Raw genomic sequence first — 15441 nt, forward strand, 5'->3', positions numbered from 1 at the left:
TCCTCCAAATAAAAATGAGGCTGTAGATAAGATCAATGATAGAACAGCAACATAATATACAATCCATATACTGACGTTGTCTATCAGTTCAGCTCCCTCCACCCGAGCATGTCTTTATAGCACCATATGTACTTTACATACTAGTAACATAGTGTACTAGATATACTATCTAGTATATCTATATCTAGATATAACACCTACTATATTTACTGTCACATTACATAGAGCGTCACATCGTCAGCATATAGAGTCACTCCACACACTTAGCTAGTGAATCAAAATATATCATTAATCTGTTGTTTTCTATATTCTCACCACCTTAACACCTACTTAATATAACAAAAACCTACCCTCCTTTATATATGTACACTCAATGTGTGTGTATATACATTGTAAATACATTTCTGTCACTTCAGCACCAGGTACCCAAATACTTGAGAAATGTGGAGAAAAAACGTAAAAAAAAAAAAGGCATTAAAGGTGAAGATAGTTTTAACAAAATAAATAAAAAATCCACTTTAAAAAAAGAATAATTTCCCTTTAGTTACAGGTAAAAGTGTGAGCAAATGGGCCACTTTTATTTCCTCCAAATAAAAATGAGGCTGTGGATAACATCTATGATACAATACCAACACAACCAAACATTAATATATAACCCACTTACTGACATTATCTGAGTTTCCATTACCCTTGGAAATGTGCAAAATCTAAATACCACAATTAAAACTGATAATGGAAACATGAATTTCTAAAAAAAAATACTCAAATAACGCTAAAAAGTTTTTACTCTTTCATGAGGAAGTTTTTTCAGACATTTTTATAATGAATTGTATCATTAAAGCTCAATGGAAACACATTTTACATAATTTAACATGACCACTTCTCTCTGAGAAAACATGGCGTGGTACGTGTGGACAGAGGAGGAGACCCAGGCATTTCTTATCATTAGACTTATCAATTATTAGTGTCACATTAGACGTGAAACAACAAAGGAATGTAGAGTGTTCTAAGGAGGTTTGGAGCGTCCGTCTTCCTGCAACTTTCAATGGAAACACCTTCAAATCGCAATTATACTTTGTCGAAATTTGAAAAAAGTGTAATAGAAACAGTTATTATCTGTCCAAATACAACAAGAATCAGTTTAACTCTCTCTACCCAAGCACGTCTTTAAGTGCTTTACATACAATACACACAGTCTGAAACATTTACTATAGTATTTACTATTTCTATAAAGAGTGTCACATCATCAGCATATAGAGTGATTCTGCACAATTAGCGAGTGAATCAAGATAGGTAATTAATCTGTTATTTTCTATATTCTCACTGCCTTTACACACACTTAATAACTTTATGGATGGACAACAAAAATCTCTCCTTTATCCCCCTTATAGATGGTCCTGTCTCCACATGACTGTTCTTCAATGTTCATGTCTGTGTTCAACCACCTTGAGCTACAGTGGGGGTCCCTGCTCTCTGGGACCTTTATTTTGGAGGGTCCCTGCTCTCTGGAGCCTTTATTGAGAACCACTGATTTAATGCATGCAGTGCGTTCTTTATAACTTCAACTAGTATATTTTTAAAAACTAAAAATCACTATTTTCTCAGAAAATTAAGCCTATTGTCTGTTTTCTGCGTTTCTCTCGTGTCAACTTGTTCCTGGTTTTTTCATGACACATATATCTATGTATATAGAGTCTTTCATTGTTAATTATTTATTTGTTATAATTATGTATAATTTGTAATAATCGTTTTTTTATACATTTGTGTGTTGTCATGGTTTTTTTTAATCTTGATATACTTCCTGTTGTAGCAGGAAAGAGCGGCTGCTTCCTGTATCAGCTCAGCACACGCTCCTCTGCACGGTCGTGTCGCTTTAATGGAAAGAAAGTGTTTCTCCAAAGACGAGACGCTCCACATCCGTCATTTATTCCTCACACGGCGTCTTATTAGAATAACACGGAGAGGAAAGGGAGCGCGATAAAGACTCAGTCTCCATTTCTCACTGGTTCTAAGTGAATTAGAAAACAGGCTTCAGAAATGTGATTATCTGATCTGAGTCACGCAGAATTTAGAATACTAACAATAACACAGTTTGTTTTTGTTCTCATTTGATAGATTTTTCTCTTATTTTGTGTGTTGTCATATTGTGTATTTTTATGTTTAAACGTTTATTTCTGTTGTTGTTTGATGTCGTATTGTATATTATCTCTTATTTTGTGAGTCATTTTGAGTATAGTTGTTGTCATTTTGCATATTTTTCTGTCAATTTGAGTATTTTTTGTTTGTTGCCATGTGTGTTATGAGTCATATTGTGTATTTTTGTTGTCATATTGTATATTTTTCTATAATTTTGTTAATTTCTGTTGTCGTGTTGTGAGTTTTTTCTGAATGTTTGCTCTCTCACTGTAAATATTTGGTTATTTCTTCTATTATTTTGTTTCTTTTTGTTGTTGTTTTGTGTGTTTGATTTTGTATTGTGTATTTTTTTTCTCATTTTGTGTAATTCTTTTGTCCTTCTGTGTGTTTTTAAAGTCATTTTGAGTATAATTGTTGTAATTTTGTATTGTTCTCTGTCAATGTTAGTATTTTGGTTGTTGCTTTGTGTGTTATGAGTCATTTTATGCATTTTTGTTGTCATATTGTGTATTTTTCTATCATTTTGTTTATTTCTGTTGTTGTTGTTCTGTGTATCATGTATTTTGTGTGTTTACATTGGGGCCCACTGAAAATTTGCCCAATGGTCACATGTGGTCCCTACGCCACCAGTTGCATATGTCTTAAAAAGAATGTGCAAAGTGAAGAAGAAGAAGAAGAAGAAGAAGAAGAAGAAGAAGAAGAAGAAGAAGAAGAAGAAGAAGAAGAAGAAGAAGAAGAAGAAGAAGAAGAAGAAGAAGAAGAAGAAGAAGAAGAAGAAGAAGAAGAAGAAGAAGAAGAAGAAACACTCACCATGTTCCACTTTGGGAAGAGAAAGTCCGTCCCCACGTACTCGAAGAAATGAGCGAATCCTTCTTTGAGCCAAACGTCCTCCCACCACATGGGGGTCACCAGGTCCCCGAACCACTGGAGACACACAAAGGAGGTCAAGGAACCACTGGAGACACACAGAGGAGGTCATAGGATCTAAACTGATGTCCATCAGAAGAGCTAAATGAGCTAAATACGTGTTGTGAGCTGTAGATCATGCCACACACACACACACACACACACACACACACACACACACACACACACGCACACACACACACACACACACGCACACACACACACACACACACACACACACACACACACACACACACACACACACACACACACACACACACACACACCAGTCACAGCGTAACCAACTGACATTATTTACTTTCATCTGGTTTGAGATTCTGAAAAGTTCACTTTTTGAAAGATTTGTTTCTTCTCTGAAAAATACAGAAGCTCAGATTCTCCGTGATCAGGGAAAACACACATTTAAACTTTATTACTGAATGTGTTTATAGTTTATAGCAAACGCACAAACACCAAAATGTCAAATTTTGCTCATAATCTTGTTTTATTTCATTTCATCTCTAAAGCCTCACTTCCATGTTTTGGGAACATTTCACTCATTTCCAGGATGTTTTCCCAGTCAAACTGTGGCTGAATATTTACAAGTAAAGCAAATTTCTTAGCACGTAATGTGGCGTGACTTCAGCGTAACCTTCTCGTAAATTATTTGAAGCATATTAATATGAAATGAAGCTATTTGGTACGATTCCAGGAAGTTTAATCACCAGTCAAGGCTAAAGTAAACAGGAAATGGAAACCAAATGGAAACTCTGAAACAGCATTAAGGAAATATGTTGTCAATGTTTGTGCCTCAGACGGAGAAAAGATGAGAGAAGGAAAGTTTGAGCTCAAAACAACAAGGAAACAAAAAAATAAGATTCTGATTCAGCATCACAGAGGTTTTCAAGTAGCAGTGGGAAAAGCTCGAACACACACACACACACACACACACACACACACACACACACACACACACACACTGCCTGCGGCGCTGCAGGATGAGCTCATGGCTCAGAGTTCTTGGATTACACAGAAATAGTGTCGGTGTCACTTTGGATGTCACGGAGAAACTGGTCGAACATAGAAAAACAGGACAGGAAGTGAGAGATAGCACATGTTCCCAACGTTCAGTGTCTACGCTGCACAGATCTACACTCCAAACGTACCAAAGCATTTGATTGGCTCTTATTTTAGTCGATCCGTTGACTGGGAAAGTCTTTGATGGTTATTTGTGACCTCCGACCCCTCACTATGTTCCTCTGACTGATGTTTGAAACACTTTGAAGATGTTTCTGCTGCACAAACGTTCATTATTCACGGCGATATTTTTAAGTCTCTTGCTGACTTTCGTCTGACACGTGGCTTCAAAGTGTCAAATTAAAACAAATCAAGAACACGTTCATCATGAAACACAATGACAAAAGTAATTACAACAAATGAAAGAAACCAAAAGCTAATGAAACAAAGAGTCGACCGATCCCGTACAGTAGGTGGTGATGTTCACCTATTCAGAGCAATGCTCTTTTAATAATAATGGGGGTTCTTCCCTCTGTAATGGAGAGCTCTTTTTGTGTCAGGAGGCTCTCCTTTGTCATGGGGGGGGTCCTCTGTGACAAGGTGGTGGTGGGGTGTGGGGGGCTGTAATGGGAGGCTCTCTTTTGTGACGGGGAGCTATCCTCTGTAATGGGGGGCTCTCCTTTGCTTGTTTCAGAGCGGATGTGAGAACATTGTGATAAATCATGAGTGTCCAGGTCTCCTGGACTCATAAACTCATAAACACACAAACATCATCCATAAATCATCGTTTGTCATCAATAAAACAGTGAATTGCAGCGAGGTGAACGTGTGAATTATTCACAGCTTCAAAATCACCATTCAAACTTTCTGTGGAGTCAACAATAATCTCAAATTAAAAGTTTTATAGTGAAAAGCTATTATTTTAAAGCAACTTTGGCCCCAGAAGGTGAAGAGGGTTGAGGGGGCGGCGCCCCATGCAGGAGCTAAACACTATTAATAACACTTTAATCAGATCTGTGAGCTCAGAATATAGTGGCTCATTTCTAAATCAACACAACAAACACAAAAATACTCCATCAGGATTCATTTCACTTGGTTGTAATTACATGTTTGTCCTGCAGAGGTCGTTAAAAACACTAATAATGCACCGATACACAGTTTTATCTGTTTTTATGTTGTCGTTTTGTGGTTTTTAGGGGATATCTCATATACTGTGTTGCATGTTTTTATGTGTCACATGATGTGTGTTATTTTGTGTTATTGTGTTGTTTCCCACACGTTTGCATTACCTTAGCATGTCGCGGCACCGGCTGAGCGGGATCAAATAATAAAGGGGCGGGGCTATGTTTCAAAAGCAGGAAAAACCCAAAGAAACCATGGACACTGTAACATAATTTTCCTCTGAAGTTCGAAAATTACTGCCACAGCTTTTAATGTTACGCATGTGAGCGTTAGCATATTAGCATATTTTACAAAAACATCGCAGACCGACTGTTCACTTTGTATTTGAGATTAAAAAGAAATGAGTTTAACTCTGCTTTGATTAAGTGTGACACACACACACACACACACACACACACGCACACACACACACACGCACGCACACACGCACACACACACACACACACGCACACACACACACACACACACACACACACACACACACACACACACACACACACACACACACACACACACACACTAAATCTCTCACTGTAAACAGGATTTGGGGTAAAAGTCTGCTTCTGTTTTCCAGTTAAACTCCTTACAACAGAACGGGCTGATTACTGCAGCTTCAAACGTGTGTGTGTGTGTGTGTGTGTGTGTGTGTGTGTGTGTGTGTGTGTGTGTGTTAGGCAGATGACTGGCTTCAGGATGAAAGCACAAAGCCACAAACAAAATGTGGTTTCTGTTTCCTCTCGTCGTCTCAGATAAAAGCCGACGCTGGAGAAGACGGTGAGTGGAACGTGAAAGGGAATCAAAAAGCAAACAAAGATGCTTATTATCACATTTCTTCTGATTCCTCTCATAATATTTATGACTTCCCGCGCCTCGGGCCACGGCGTGCCGGAGCGCCACATTGTTATTCATCCCGTCCTCTTGGTTCTTTGAGCCGAGCACCAGCCGTCGCCTGCAGCGCTGATGCTAACGCACACACAGCGCAGGGAAGCGACCACGAGGAAATGAAAAGGCAGCGAGTCGTCGGGATGAGACGCGTCTGAGGAAACGTCTGATGCTGAGAGGGTCGGTGACGGACCGTGACCGTCCGTCTCTACAGCACGCTGGAGGAAAGGGACCAACGACAACCAACGAAACACTTTCTATGTTTTTATCACGACTTTCACGCAATCGGACCAAAAACTGGGAATTCACGTTCTGAATGTCACATATTTAGAAATATCTCATATTGATGTTTTAGCACAGAGGTGTCAAAATCATTTTAGTTTAGGGGCCAAATACAGAGCACGTTGACTTCAAGTGGGCTACAGAATAATTTCAACATTACTGTGCCCTAGTTTACACTTCTACATAAAAACTGACAATATCCAAGCAATAAGTGACAGCTATCAGTCCCAACAGCGTCTTTGTCACAGGATGATAATTGGGCATCCAGTATTTTGCACAACTAATTTGCTTGTTTGTGTGTGTGCTTTTATTTTGAAGTGTTCTTACTGTTGTGCATTGCTGCGCTTGTTATTTCCTGTTTTAATCACTTGGACCCTCACACCTGTGGCAGACTGTTTTACAATCAGCTTTGATCCAATGAGCATAAAAGCTGGGGGCGGACAATTGACGGGACAGCGGTCTACGGAACGGAGAGGAGCGGGTAACGGGGAGGCAGGGGCTGGACAGCGGTCTACGGAACGGAGAGGAGCGGGTAACGGGGAGGCAGGGGCTGGACAGCGGTCTACGGAACGGAGAGGAGCGGGTAACGGGGAGGCAACGGGTAGACAGCGGTCTACGGAACGGAGAGGAGCGGGTAACGGGGAGGCAACGGGTAGACAGCGGTCTACGAAACGGAGAGGAGCGGGTAACGGGAAGGCACCGGCTGGTTTTGAGAGAGAAGGAGAAGGAACACGGCAGGAGTAGCGGCAGCAGCCTCCGGAGCAACGGCAGCAGCGCAGCCTCCGAAGCAGCAGCAACAGCGGCGGCAGCAACAGCCCCCGAAGCAGCGGCGGCAGCAACAGCCCCCGAAGCAGCGGCAGCGGCGCAGCCTCCGAAGCAGCAGCAACAGCGGCAGCGGCAGCAACAGCCCCCGGAGCAGCGGCAGCAACAGCCCCCGGAGCAGCGGCAGCAACAGCCCCCGGAGCGACGGCAGTGGCGCAGCCTCCGAAGCAGCGGCAGCGAGGCTGTGAAGCGGTGAAGCCAGAGTACGACGCCGATCACAGCAGGCGGGCAGAGTATCTCTGCCCCCGTGTGTAAGTACCGTTTTAGTACTCTTGCGGGATTGACTGCACTGGCTTATAAACGATTTTGTGAAAGGGGACACCTCACTGCCTCTGGCCTTTTGTCCCAGTGTAGGCTCCGCCATAGAGGAAGAAGAGGAACGGGACTACAATCCAGCTCCGCCAACCATCCCTCTTCCTCACCCGTTGGGATGAACTTTTAATGTTTTAAACCTTTTTTTGCTGGCATCACCACCCACGGTGTTATTTTAGATCTTTGCAATAAATTAATTATTATACCTGTTAAACTGTATCTTTGGTTGATTACACTGCTTGCCTTGTGTAAATTATTCTAAGAGTTCCTAGCCTCTCATAAAATACTAGGTGGCGTTGTCATTGAGAAGCGGCCACGACTTACATTTTGGCTGTTGTCGACAGGACACAAGCACGAGCAGTGTAACAACCATAGATTTTTTAATTTTTTTTCCCTATTTTTAAGTTGCTATACTTGTGTAAAATGATGATGATGCCAATATATCCCGGTGCACCTTGGTTGCCAAAGTTTCATGGGCCAAACAGTGACATTAAGTATGGGGACTGGAAAGAACAAATGTCTAGCATTTTAAATGTACAGGACCTGACTGAACTTAGAAAACTGAACTGTTATCGGGTGCTTTGGCTGGAGAGGCCAAGTTGCAGATTAATGTGCTAGATGCTAGAGAGAGGCTCACAAGTTACACTAATTCAACAAAAAGTCATGGAATAATATTTCTCTCAAGTTGAAAAAGGTACATCCCCACTGGTGTTAACTCTTAAAGCTGCAAATGGCCTTGGCATACCATACTCTGGTTATGCAATAATGGATTTTGAGGTTGAAGGTGTAAAAATCCCGGAGAAAGGTGTCGTTATTGTGAAAGACAATTGCTCTACGCACCCACTGCTCTTTGGAATGAATGTGATCGGTGCGTGTTGGGATGCTGTTTTTAAACATGAGAAGCCAGCTCTCTCCCCCCAGAAATGGAAATCCCAGCAGGCGTGGCGGGAACCTTTTGCTGTGTGCCGGAGGACCATCGCAACACCACCGGGAGACGGGTTTTTGGGCTACGTTCGACCCGCAGACCATCGGTCGGTTCAGGTACCACCCAAAAGTGAGATGATTATGTGGGGCCGCGCATCCATGGGACCTTGGGGGTCTGACTATTCTGCAGTTCTTGAGGCTATGCCTGAAGCGGACGCATGGGGAATAGCCAGAACCCTATCTGTTGTGCGCGGAGGGAGGGTCCCTGTTCGTATCTGTAACCCCCATTCGTACCCAGTTTCTATAGGACGCTATCAGAAGCTGGGCCGGTTATACCAAGTGGAGGAGGCGGATGTCCAGGGAACCCGTGACCTGAGCCTGACCATGGGCCCGGATGGTGTCGTGGAGGTTGGTGTAGTGGATACCCTGGGCTCCAGCAAAGAGGAACACACGGAGGAGGGGGTGAGCAAGCTCATTGACTGTCGGCATTTGACCGATCAACAACAGCTGGAGCTCAAGACCCTGCTTCAGAAGTGGGAGAAGGTGTTTGCGGTAGATGATGAGGATTTCGGGAGGACGGACTTGGTTCAACATTGTATTCACACGGGCGATGCCCCTCCCATCAAAGAAAGGTACCGACCTTTACCACCTGTAATGTACAAAGAGATCAAGACCTTGCTTACAGATATGCTGGAGAAAGGTGGGATACGTGAGAGCTGTAGTCCCTGGGCCGTGCCGATAGTCCTAGTCAGAAAAAAAATGGTACCTGGAGGTTTTGTATCGATTATAGGAGAAATAACTACGTTACCCACAAGGCCAAGGCCCATATTACTGGTTTTTGTTTGATCCTCCTGTAAACCCGCCGGGACTGCCACCGAGCCCACGACGCTCAACTAGGTCGAACATTAAGCAGCCACCAGCTTGTTCTAGTCCAGGGACTAAGGTGACAGGGACTGCCACCCTTAAAGTAGGGGGGGATGTCACAGGATGATAATTGGGCATCCAGTATTTTGCACAACTAATTTGCTTGTTTGTGTGTGTGCTTTTATTTTGAAGTGTTCTTACTGTTGTGCATTGCTGCGCTTGTTATTTCCTGTTTTAATCACTTGGACCCTCACACCTGTGGCAGACTGTTTTACAATCAGCTTTGATCCAATGAGCATAAAAGCTGGGGGCGGACAATTGACGGGACAGCGGTCTACGGAACGGAGAGGAGCGGGTAACGGGGAGGCAGGGGCTGGACAGCGGTCTACGGAACGGAGAGGAGCGGGTAACGGGGAGGCAGGGGCTGGACAGCGGTCTACGGAACGGAGAGGAGCGGGTAACGGGGAGGCAACGGGTAGACAGCGGTCTACGGAACGGAGAGGAGCGGGTAACGGGGAGGCAACGGGTAGACAGCGGTCTACGAAACGGAGAGGAGCGGGTAACGGGAAGGCACCGGCTGGTTTTGAGAGAGAAGGAGAAGGAACACGGCAGGAGTAGCGGCAGCAGCCTCCGGAGCAACGGCAGCAGCGCAGCCTCCGAAGCAGCAGCAACAGCGGCGGCAGCAACAGCCCCCGAAGCAGCGGCGGCAGCAACAGCCCCCGAAGCAGCGGCAGCGGCGCAGCCTCCGAAGCAGCAGCAACAGCGGCAGCAGCGGCAGCGGCAGCAACAGCCCCCGGAGCAGCGGCAGCAACAGCCCCCGGAGCAGCGGCAGCAACAGCCCCCGGAGCGACGGCAGTGGCGCAGCCTCCGAAGCAGCGGCAGCGAGGCTGTGAAGCGGTGAAGCCAGAGTACGACGCCGATCACAGCAGGCGGGCAGAGTATCTCTGCCCCCGTGTGTAAGTACCGTTTTAGTACTCTTGCGGGATTGACTGCACTGGCTTATAAACGATTTTGTGAAAGGGGACACCTCACTGCCTCTGGCCTTTTGTCCCAGTGTAGGCTCCGCCATAGAGGAAGAAAGGAACGGGACTACAATCCAGCTCCGCCAACCATCCCTCTTCCTCACCCGTTGGGATGAACTTTTAATGTTTTAAACCTTTTTTTGCTGGCATCACCACCCACGGTGTTATTTTAGATCTTTGCAATAAATTAATTATTATACCTGTTAAACTGTATCTTTGGTTGATTACACTGCTTGCCTTGTGTAAATTATTCTAAGAGTTCCTAGCCTCTCATAAAATACTAGGTGGCGTTGTCATTGAGAAGCGGCCACGACCTACATCTTCACTTTAAATGTTTTTGATTTTGTGACCAATTTCTATTTAATTAAGGGAAATGTTATGAAATAATTTGAGGAAAATGGAAAGTTTGTAAGAATTGAGTTTTTCCAACGGTTTACCATAAAAATTGACTGTAATCATACGTAATAAGCACCAGTAAAATGTGAGCACCTGCACATATTGTTGAGTTTCATTTACACAATGATTCATGTTTTCTCTCTAATTTAACTTTCTCTTTCAGGCCAAATTGGATGCTCCAAAGGGCCGGATTTGGCCCACAGGCCATGAGTTTGACACATGTTTTAAGACAATGTCACACATTTAAACACTATTTTTAACTGGAAAACAGGAGATTGAATGTCTAGCAAGTGAAGCCGACGGACGAATGTCAAATTTATCTCTCACGTATGGAAAACCCTTTGATCATAAACGTGATATCAACTATTATTGAGCTGTACATGTACTTTATTTTGGTTTACTAGTGCACGAGTAGACTTTACTTGTGAAGCAAAAAGCGTCACGAGATAGCATCAAATGCTAATAAGGGGGCGGGGAAAGTAAATTCAGGGTAACCATTGGCTTTGGAGAGTATTCCAACCAATCAGCAGGGTTCCCACCGCTTCAGTTTAATATATTTCAGACTTCACAGTTAACACAATAGGGGGAACTACATAGGGTTAGGGTCTAGTGCAGACGTGCAACTGGCGGCCCCCAAAGTAAACACTAAACACACAACAATACACAAAATGACTGTAAAATACAAAAAAAAAAAAGCCAGAACTTTATGAACCAACAAAAATAGAAAAAATAAAAACCATGAAGAAAAATCTTTTTTTTTACATTTCTCCATGTTGTTAAAAGTTGCTAGAAGCCCTAAGAGTCCCTCTGCAACATCATCACTGTTTTGTAGTTGGTTCCGCTGTCGTGATTGCGCATAATTGTGCTACGGTAAATTATAATAATTATTTTTTTAATTAATGTTACCATTTATTTTGAAACGTGAGACTAATTACAATCATAAAATTATACTTATGTGTTAAAATATAAGACTTTTCAAACATTGATTTAAGATAAATAAGGCCTTATTTTTAGATTAATAAATTTAAGGGCTAAAATAAAAGGGTTAGCGGTGCAGATACAAATAAATATGAGCTAAAATAAAAATGACGTGGTGAACCTATCAGATCATCTAATCTGGTCAATGAGGGGCGTTTCCGTATCAATAGCCACGGCCTATTTTAAAGCCTAATAATCAAGCTCTGTGTGGAACATTTTGTTCTATGGTGTATATGTATTAATGACAATAAAACTATATCTATTTCATTTGTATTTTCTATGATTTGGAGATTGACTAAAGTACACATCGATATGATACGTCACCATAGCGACTAATCTCACATACAGAGGAATGTAAATGTTACGTCTGCATCTGTTCTAGTTAAAAACAAACAATAAATTACTTTATAGAGACACTTTTCTATATGTCAATGTTTTATCTGCCACAATAATGTAATTTAGATGAAAAAAAAACACCTCAAGGTGAGGGTTTCTCAGCAATTTTTAGGTGCGTTTAAAAAAGAGATTAATTAGATTAATTAATTACAGAGTATGATTAATTAACCACACAAATGTTTTTACCTCTTGACAGCACTACTAAAACATCCTACTAGTACTACGAGTTAATCTGTAGGTATTACTAGTAGTACTAGTACTAAAACATCCTACTAGTACTACGAGTTAATCTGTAGGTATTACTAGTACTACTAGTACTAAAACATCCTACTAGTACTACTAGTTAATCTGTAGGCATTACTAGTAGTACTAGTACTAAAACATCCTACTAGTACTACGAGTTAATCTGTAGGTATTACTAGTACTACTAGTACTAAAACATCCTACTAGTACTACTAGTTAATCTGTAGGTATTACTAGTAGTACTAGTACTAAAACATCCTACTAGTACTACTAGTTAATCTGTAGGCATTACTAGTACTACTAGTACTAAAACATCCTACTAGTACTACGAGTTAATCTGTAGGTATTACTAGTACTACTAGTACTAAAACATCCTACTAGTACTACGAGTTAATCTGTAGGTATTACTAGTACTACTAGTACTAAAACATCCTACTAGTACTACTAGTTAATCTGTAGGTATTACTAGTAGTACTAGTACTAAAACATCCTACTAGTACTACTAGTTAATCTGTAGGTATTACTAGTACTACTAGTACTACTAGTTAATCTGTAGGTATTACTAGTACTACTAGTACTAAAACATCCTACTAGTACTACTAGTTAATCTGTAGGTATTACTAGTAGTACTAGTACTAAAACATCCTACTAGTACTACTAGTTAATCTGTAGGTATTACTAGTAGTACTAGTACTAAAACATCCTACTAGTACTACTAGTTAATCTGTAGGTATTACTAGTACTACTAGTACTAAAACATCCTACTAGTACTACTAGTTAATCTGTAGGTATTACTAGTACTACTAGTACTAAAACATCCTACTAGTTCTACTAGTTAATCTGTAGGTATTACTAGTAGTACTAGTACTAAAACATCCTACTAGTACTACTTGTTAATCTGTAGGTATTACTAGTAGTACTAGTACTAAAACATCCTACTAGTACTACTAGTTAATCTGTAGGTATTACTAGTAGTACTAGTACTAAAACATCCTACTAGTACTACTAGTTAATCTGTAGGTATTACTAGTAGTACTAGTACTAAACATCCTACTAGTACTACTAGTTAATCTGTAGGTATTACTAGTAGTACTCGTAGAATGTTTATAGTCTACTAGTAGTACTAGTATAATGTGTATAGTCTACTAGTAGTACTAGTATAATGAGTATAGTCTACTAGTAGTACTAGTAAAGCCAATAGATTCACTAGTAGTACTAGTATAGCCAATAGATTCACTAGTAGTACTAGTATAATGTGTATAGTCTACTAGTAGTACTAGTAAAGCCAATAGATTCACTAGTAGTACTAGTAAAGCCAATAGATTCACTAGTAGTACTAGTATAATATGTATAGTCTACTAGTAGTACTAGTAAAGCCAATAGATTCACTAGTAGTACTAGTAAAGCCAATAGATTCACTAGTAGTACTAGTAAAGCCAATAGATTCACTAGTAGTACTAGTAAAGCCAATAGATTCACTAGTAGTACTAGTAAAGCCAATAGATTCACTAGTAGTACTAGTATAATATGTATAGTCTACTAGTAGTACTAGTAAAGCCAATAGATTCACTAGTAGTACTAGTAAAGCCAATAGATTCACTAGTAGTACTAGTAAAGCCAATAGATTCACTAGTAGTACTAGTAAAGCCAATAGATTCACTAGTAGTACTAGTATAATATGTATAGTCTGCTAGTAGTACTAGTAAAGCCAATAGATTCACTAATAGTACTAGTATAATATGTATAGTTTACTAGTAGTACTAGTAAAGCCAATATATTCACTAGTAGTACTAGTAAAGCCAATAGATTCACTAGTAGTACTAGTAAAGCCAATAGATTCACTAGTAGTACTAGTAAAGCCAATAGATTCACTAGTAGTACTAGTAAAGCCAATAGATTCACTAGTAGTACTAGTATAATATGTATAGTCTACTAGTAGTACTAGTAAAGCCAATAGATTCACTAGTAGTACTAGTAAAGCCAATAGATTCACTAGTAGTACTAGTAAAGCCAATAGATTCACTAGTAGTACTAGTAAAGCCAATAGATTCACTAGTAGTACTAGTAAAGCCAATAGATTCACTAGTAGTACTAGTAAAGCCAATAGATTCACTAGTAGTACTAGTAAAGCCAATAGATTCACTAGTAGTACTAGTAAAGCCAATAGATTCACTAGTAGTACTAGGGATTACAACCAAATCCCTGATCGGTTTGGATACTTTCAAAAGCGAATGGAAAGCCTGAATTTACTTCCCCCACCTCCTTATTAGCATATGATGCTAACTAGTGTCACTTTGAGCTTGTTATTGAGCACTGGTTGATATTACTGATGTATGCTCAAACAGCTTTCCATACACGCCAATCGTCGAAATACAAATATAAAATAATAACAGGAGTTGAATCTATTATCATGTTTGCTACGATTTCAAGAAGTTTAATAGCCCCTCAGTGAAAACCTTTAGTACGTTGTTGACAGAGTGAGTGCCTGACAGGGTGTCTCAGTTCAACTGGTGACTCATGTTAAGTGGTGACTGAGTCTGAGGGCAGGGCCTGTTCTGAACTGCTAATGGATTGTCTCACAGTGTGTGTGTGTGTGTGTTCCTACAGTACAACTTTAGAGCCGACAAACACAGAAAGGCAGAAGCTCTCAGTCAGACGGGCGAGCGAGAAAGAGAGGGCGTAGAAAACAAAGGATGCAGAGAGACGAGAGTGATAATGACAACGAGCCGAGAGACGAAGACACGATGTGATGAGCAGAGACGCCTGAATCTAAACTAGATGAAAACACTCAGACTGCTTCTGGTCCAAGGACAGAAAAATGACACCATGTTTAAAATCCCCAAAAAATCTCAACAGACACGTTTTCACTGAAACTGTTGTTGCAAAACTTGTCATTTAAAACATCCTAAATACTACATCTCGACTGAAACGTCTTGACTACAAAAACTCAATAGCTTGACTACAACTTGAATGTAAAAACACGACTAAAACATCTCAACGACTAAAACTCAACATCTCGACTAAAACATTTTCAATACAATATCTCCATTACAAAAACTTGACTAAGTCCCCCCGCCCA

At 40.9% G+C, this 15441-nt stretch overlaps 3 protein-coding genes across 3 annotated transcripts in view; 2 read left to right on the forward strand and 1 right to left on the reverse strand.

Moving 5' to 3' along the window:
• Positions 1–15441, reverse strand: part of LOC114464737 (thyrotropin-releasing hormone-degrading ectoenzyme-like) — a 111656-nt gene that overhangs the window by 37132 nt on the left and 59083 nt on the right. The window contains exon 6 of the mRNA XM_028449238.1: positions 2947–3060. Coding sequence (XP_028305039.1) covers positions 2947–3060 — 114 coding nt within the window. The remainder of the gene's footprint in view (positions 1–2946; positions 3061–15441) is intronic.
• Positions 8332–9358, forward strand: LOC114464735 (uncharacterized). The gene is made up of 2 exons (XM_028449235.1): positions 8332–8593; positions 8762–9358. Exons 1-2 carry the CDS (start codon positions 8395–8397, stop codon positions 9307–9309), a joined length of 747 nt encoding a protein of 248 aa, XP_028305036.1. The 5' UTR covers positions 8332–8394; the 3' UTR covers positions 9310–9358.
• On the forward strand, positions 9450–10381 carry LOC114464736 (general transcriptional corepressor CYC8-like). Its single transcript, XM_028449237.1, has 2 exons — positions 9450–9682; positions 9879–10381. Exons 1-2 carry the CDS (start codon positions 9451–9453, stop codon positions 10226–10228), a joined length of 582 nt encoding a protein of 193 aa, XP_028305038.1. The 5' UTR covers position 9450; the 3' UTR covers positions 10229–10381.

Source organism: Gouania willdenowi, chromosome 6 (assembly GCF_900634775.1).
Source record: "Gouania willdenowi chromosome 6, fGouWil2.1, whole genome shotgun sequence".
Lineage (NCBI taxonomy): Eukaryota > Metazoa > Chordata > Actinopteri > Blenniiformes > Gobiesocidae > Gouania > Gouania willdenowi.

Coding starts and splice junctions, on each gene's coding strand:
- LOC114464735 (XM_028449235.1), top strand. CDS start 8,395: ATGAATGTGATCGGTGCGTGTTGGGATGCTGTTTTTAAACATGAGAAG. Junction 8,594..8,761: donor GGTTCAGGTACCACCCAAAA/GTGAGATGATTA, acceptor ATTCGTACCCAG/TTTCTATAGGACGCTATCAG.
- LOC114464736 (XM_028449237.1), top strand. CDS start 9,451: ATGATAATTGGGCATCCAGTATTTTGCACAACTAATTTGCTTGTTTGT. Junction 9,683..9,878: donor TACGGAACGGAGAGGAGCGG/GTAACGGGGAGG, acceptor TACGAAACGGAG/AGGAGCGGGTAACGGGAAGG.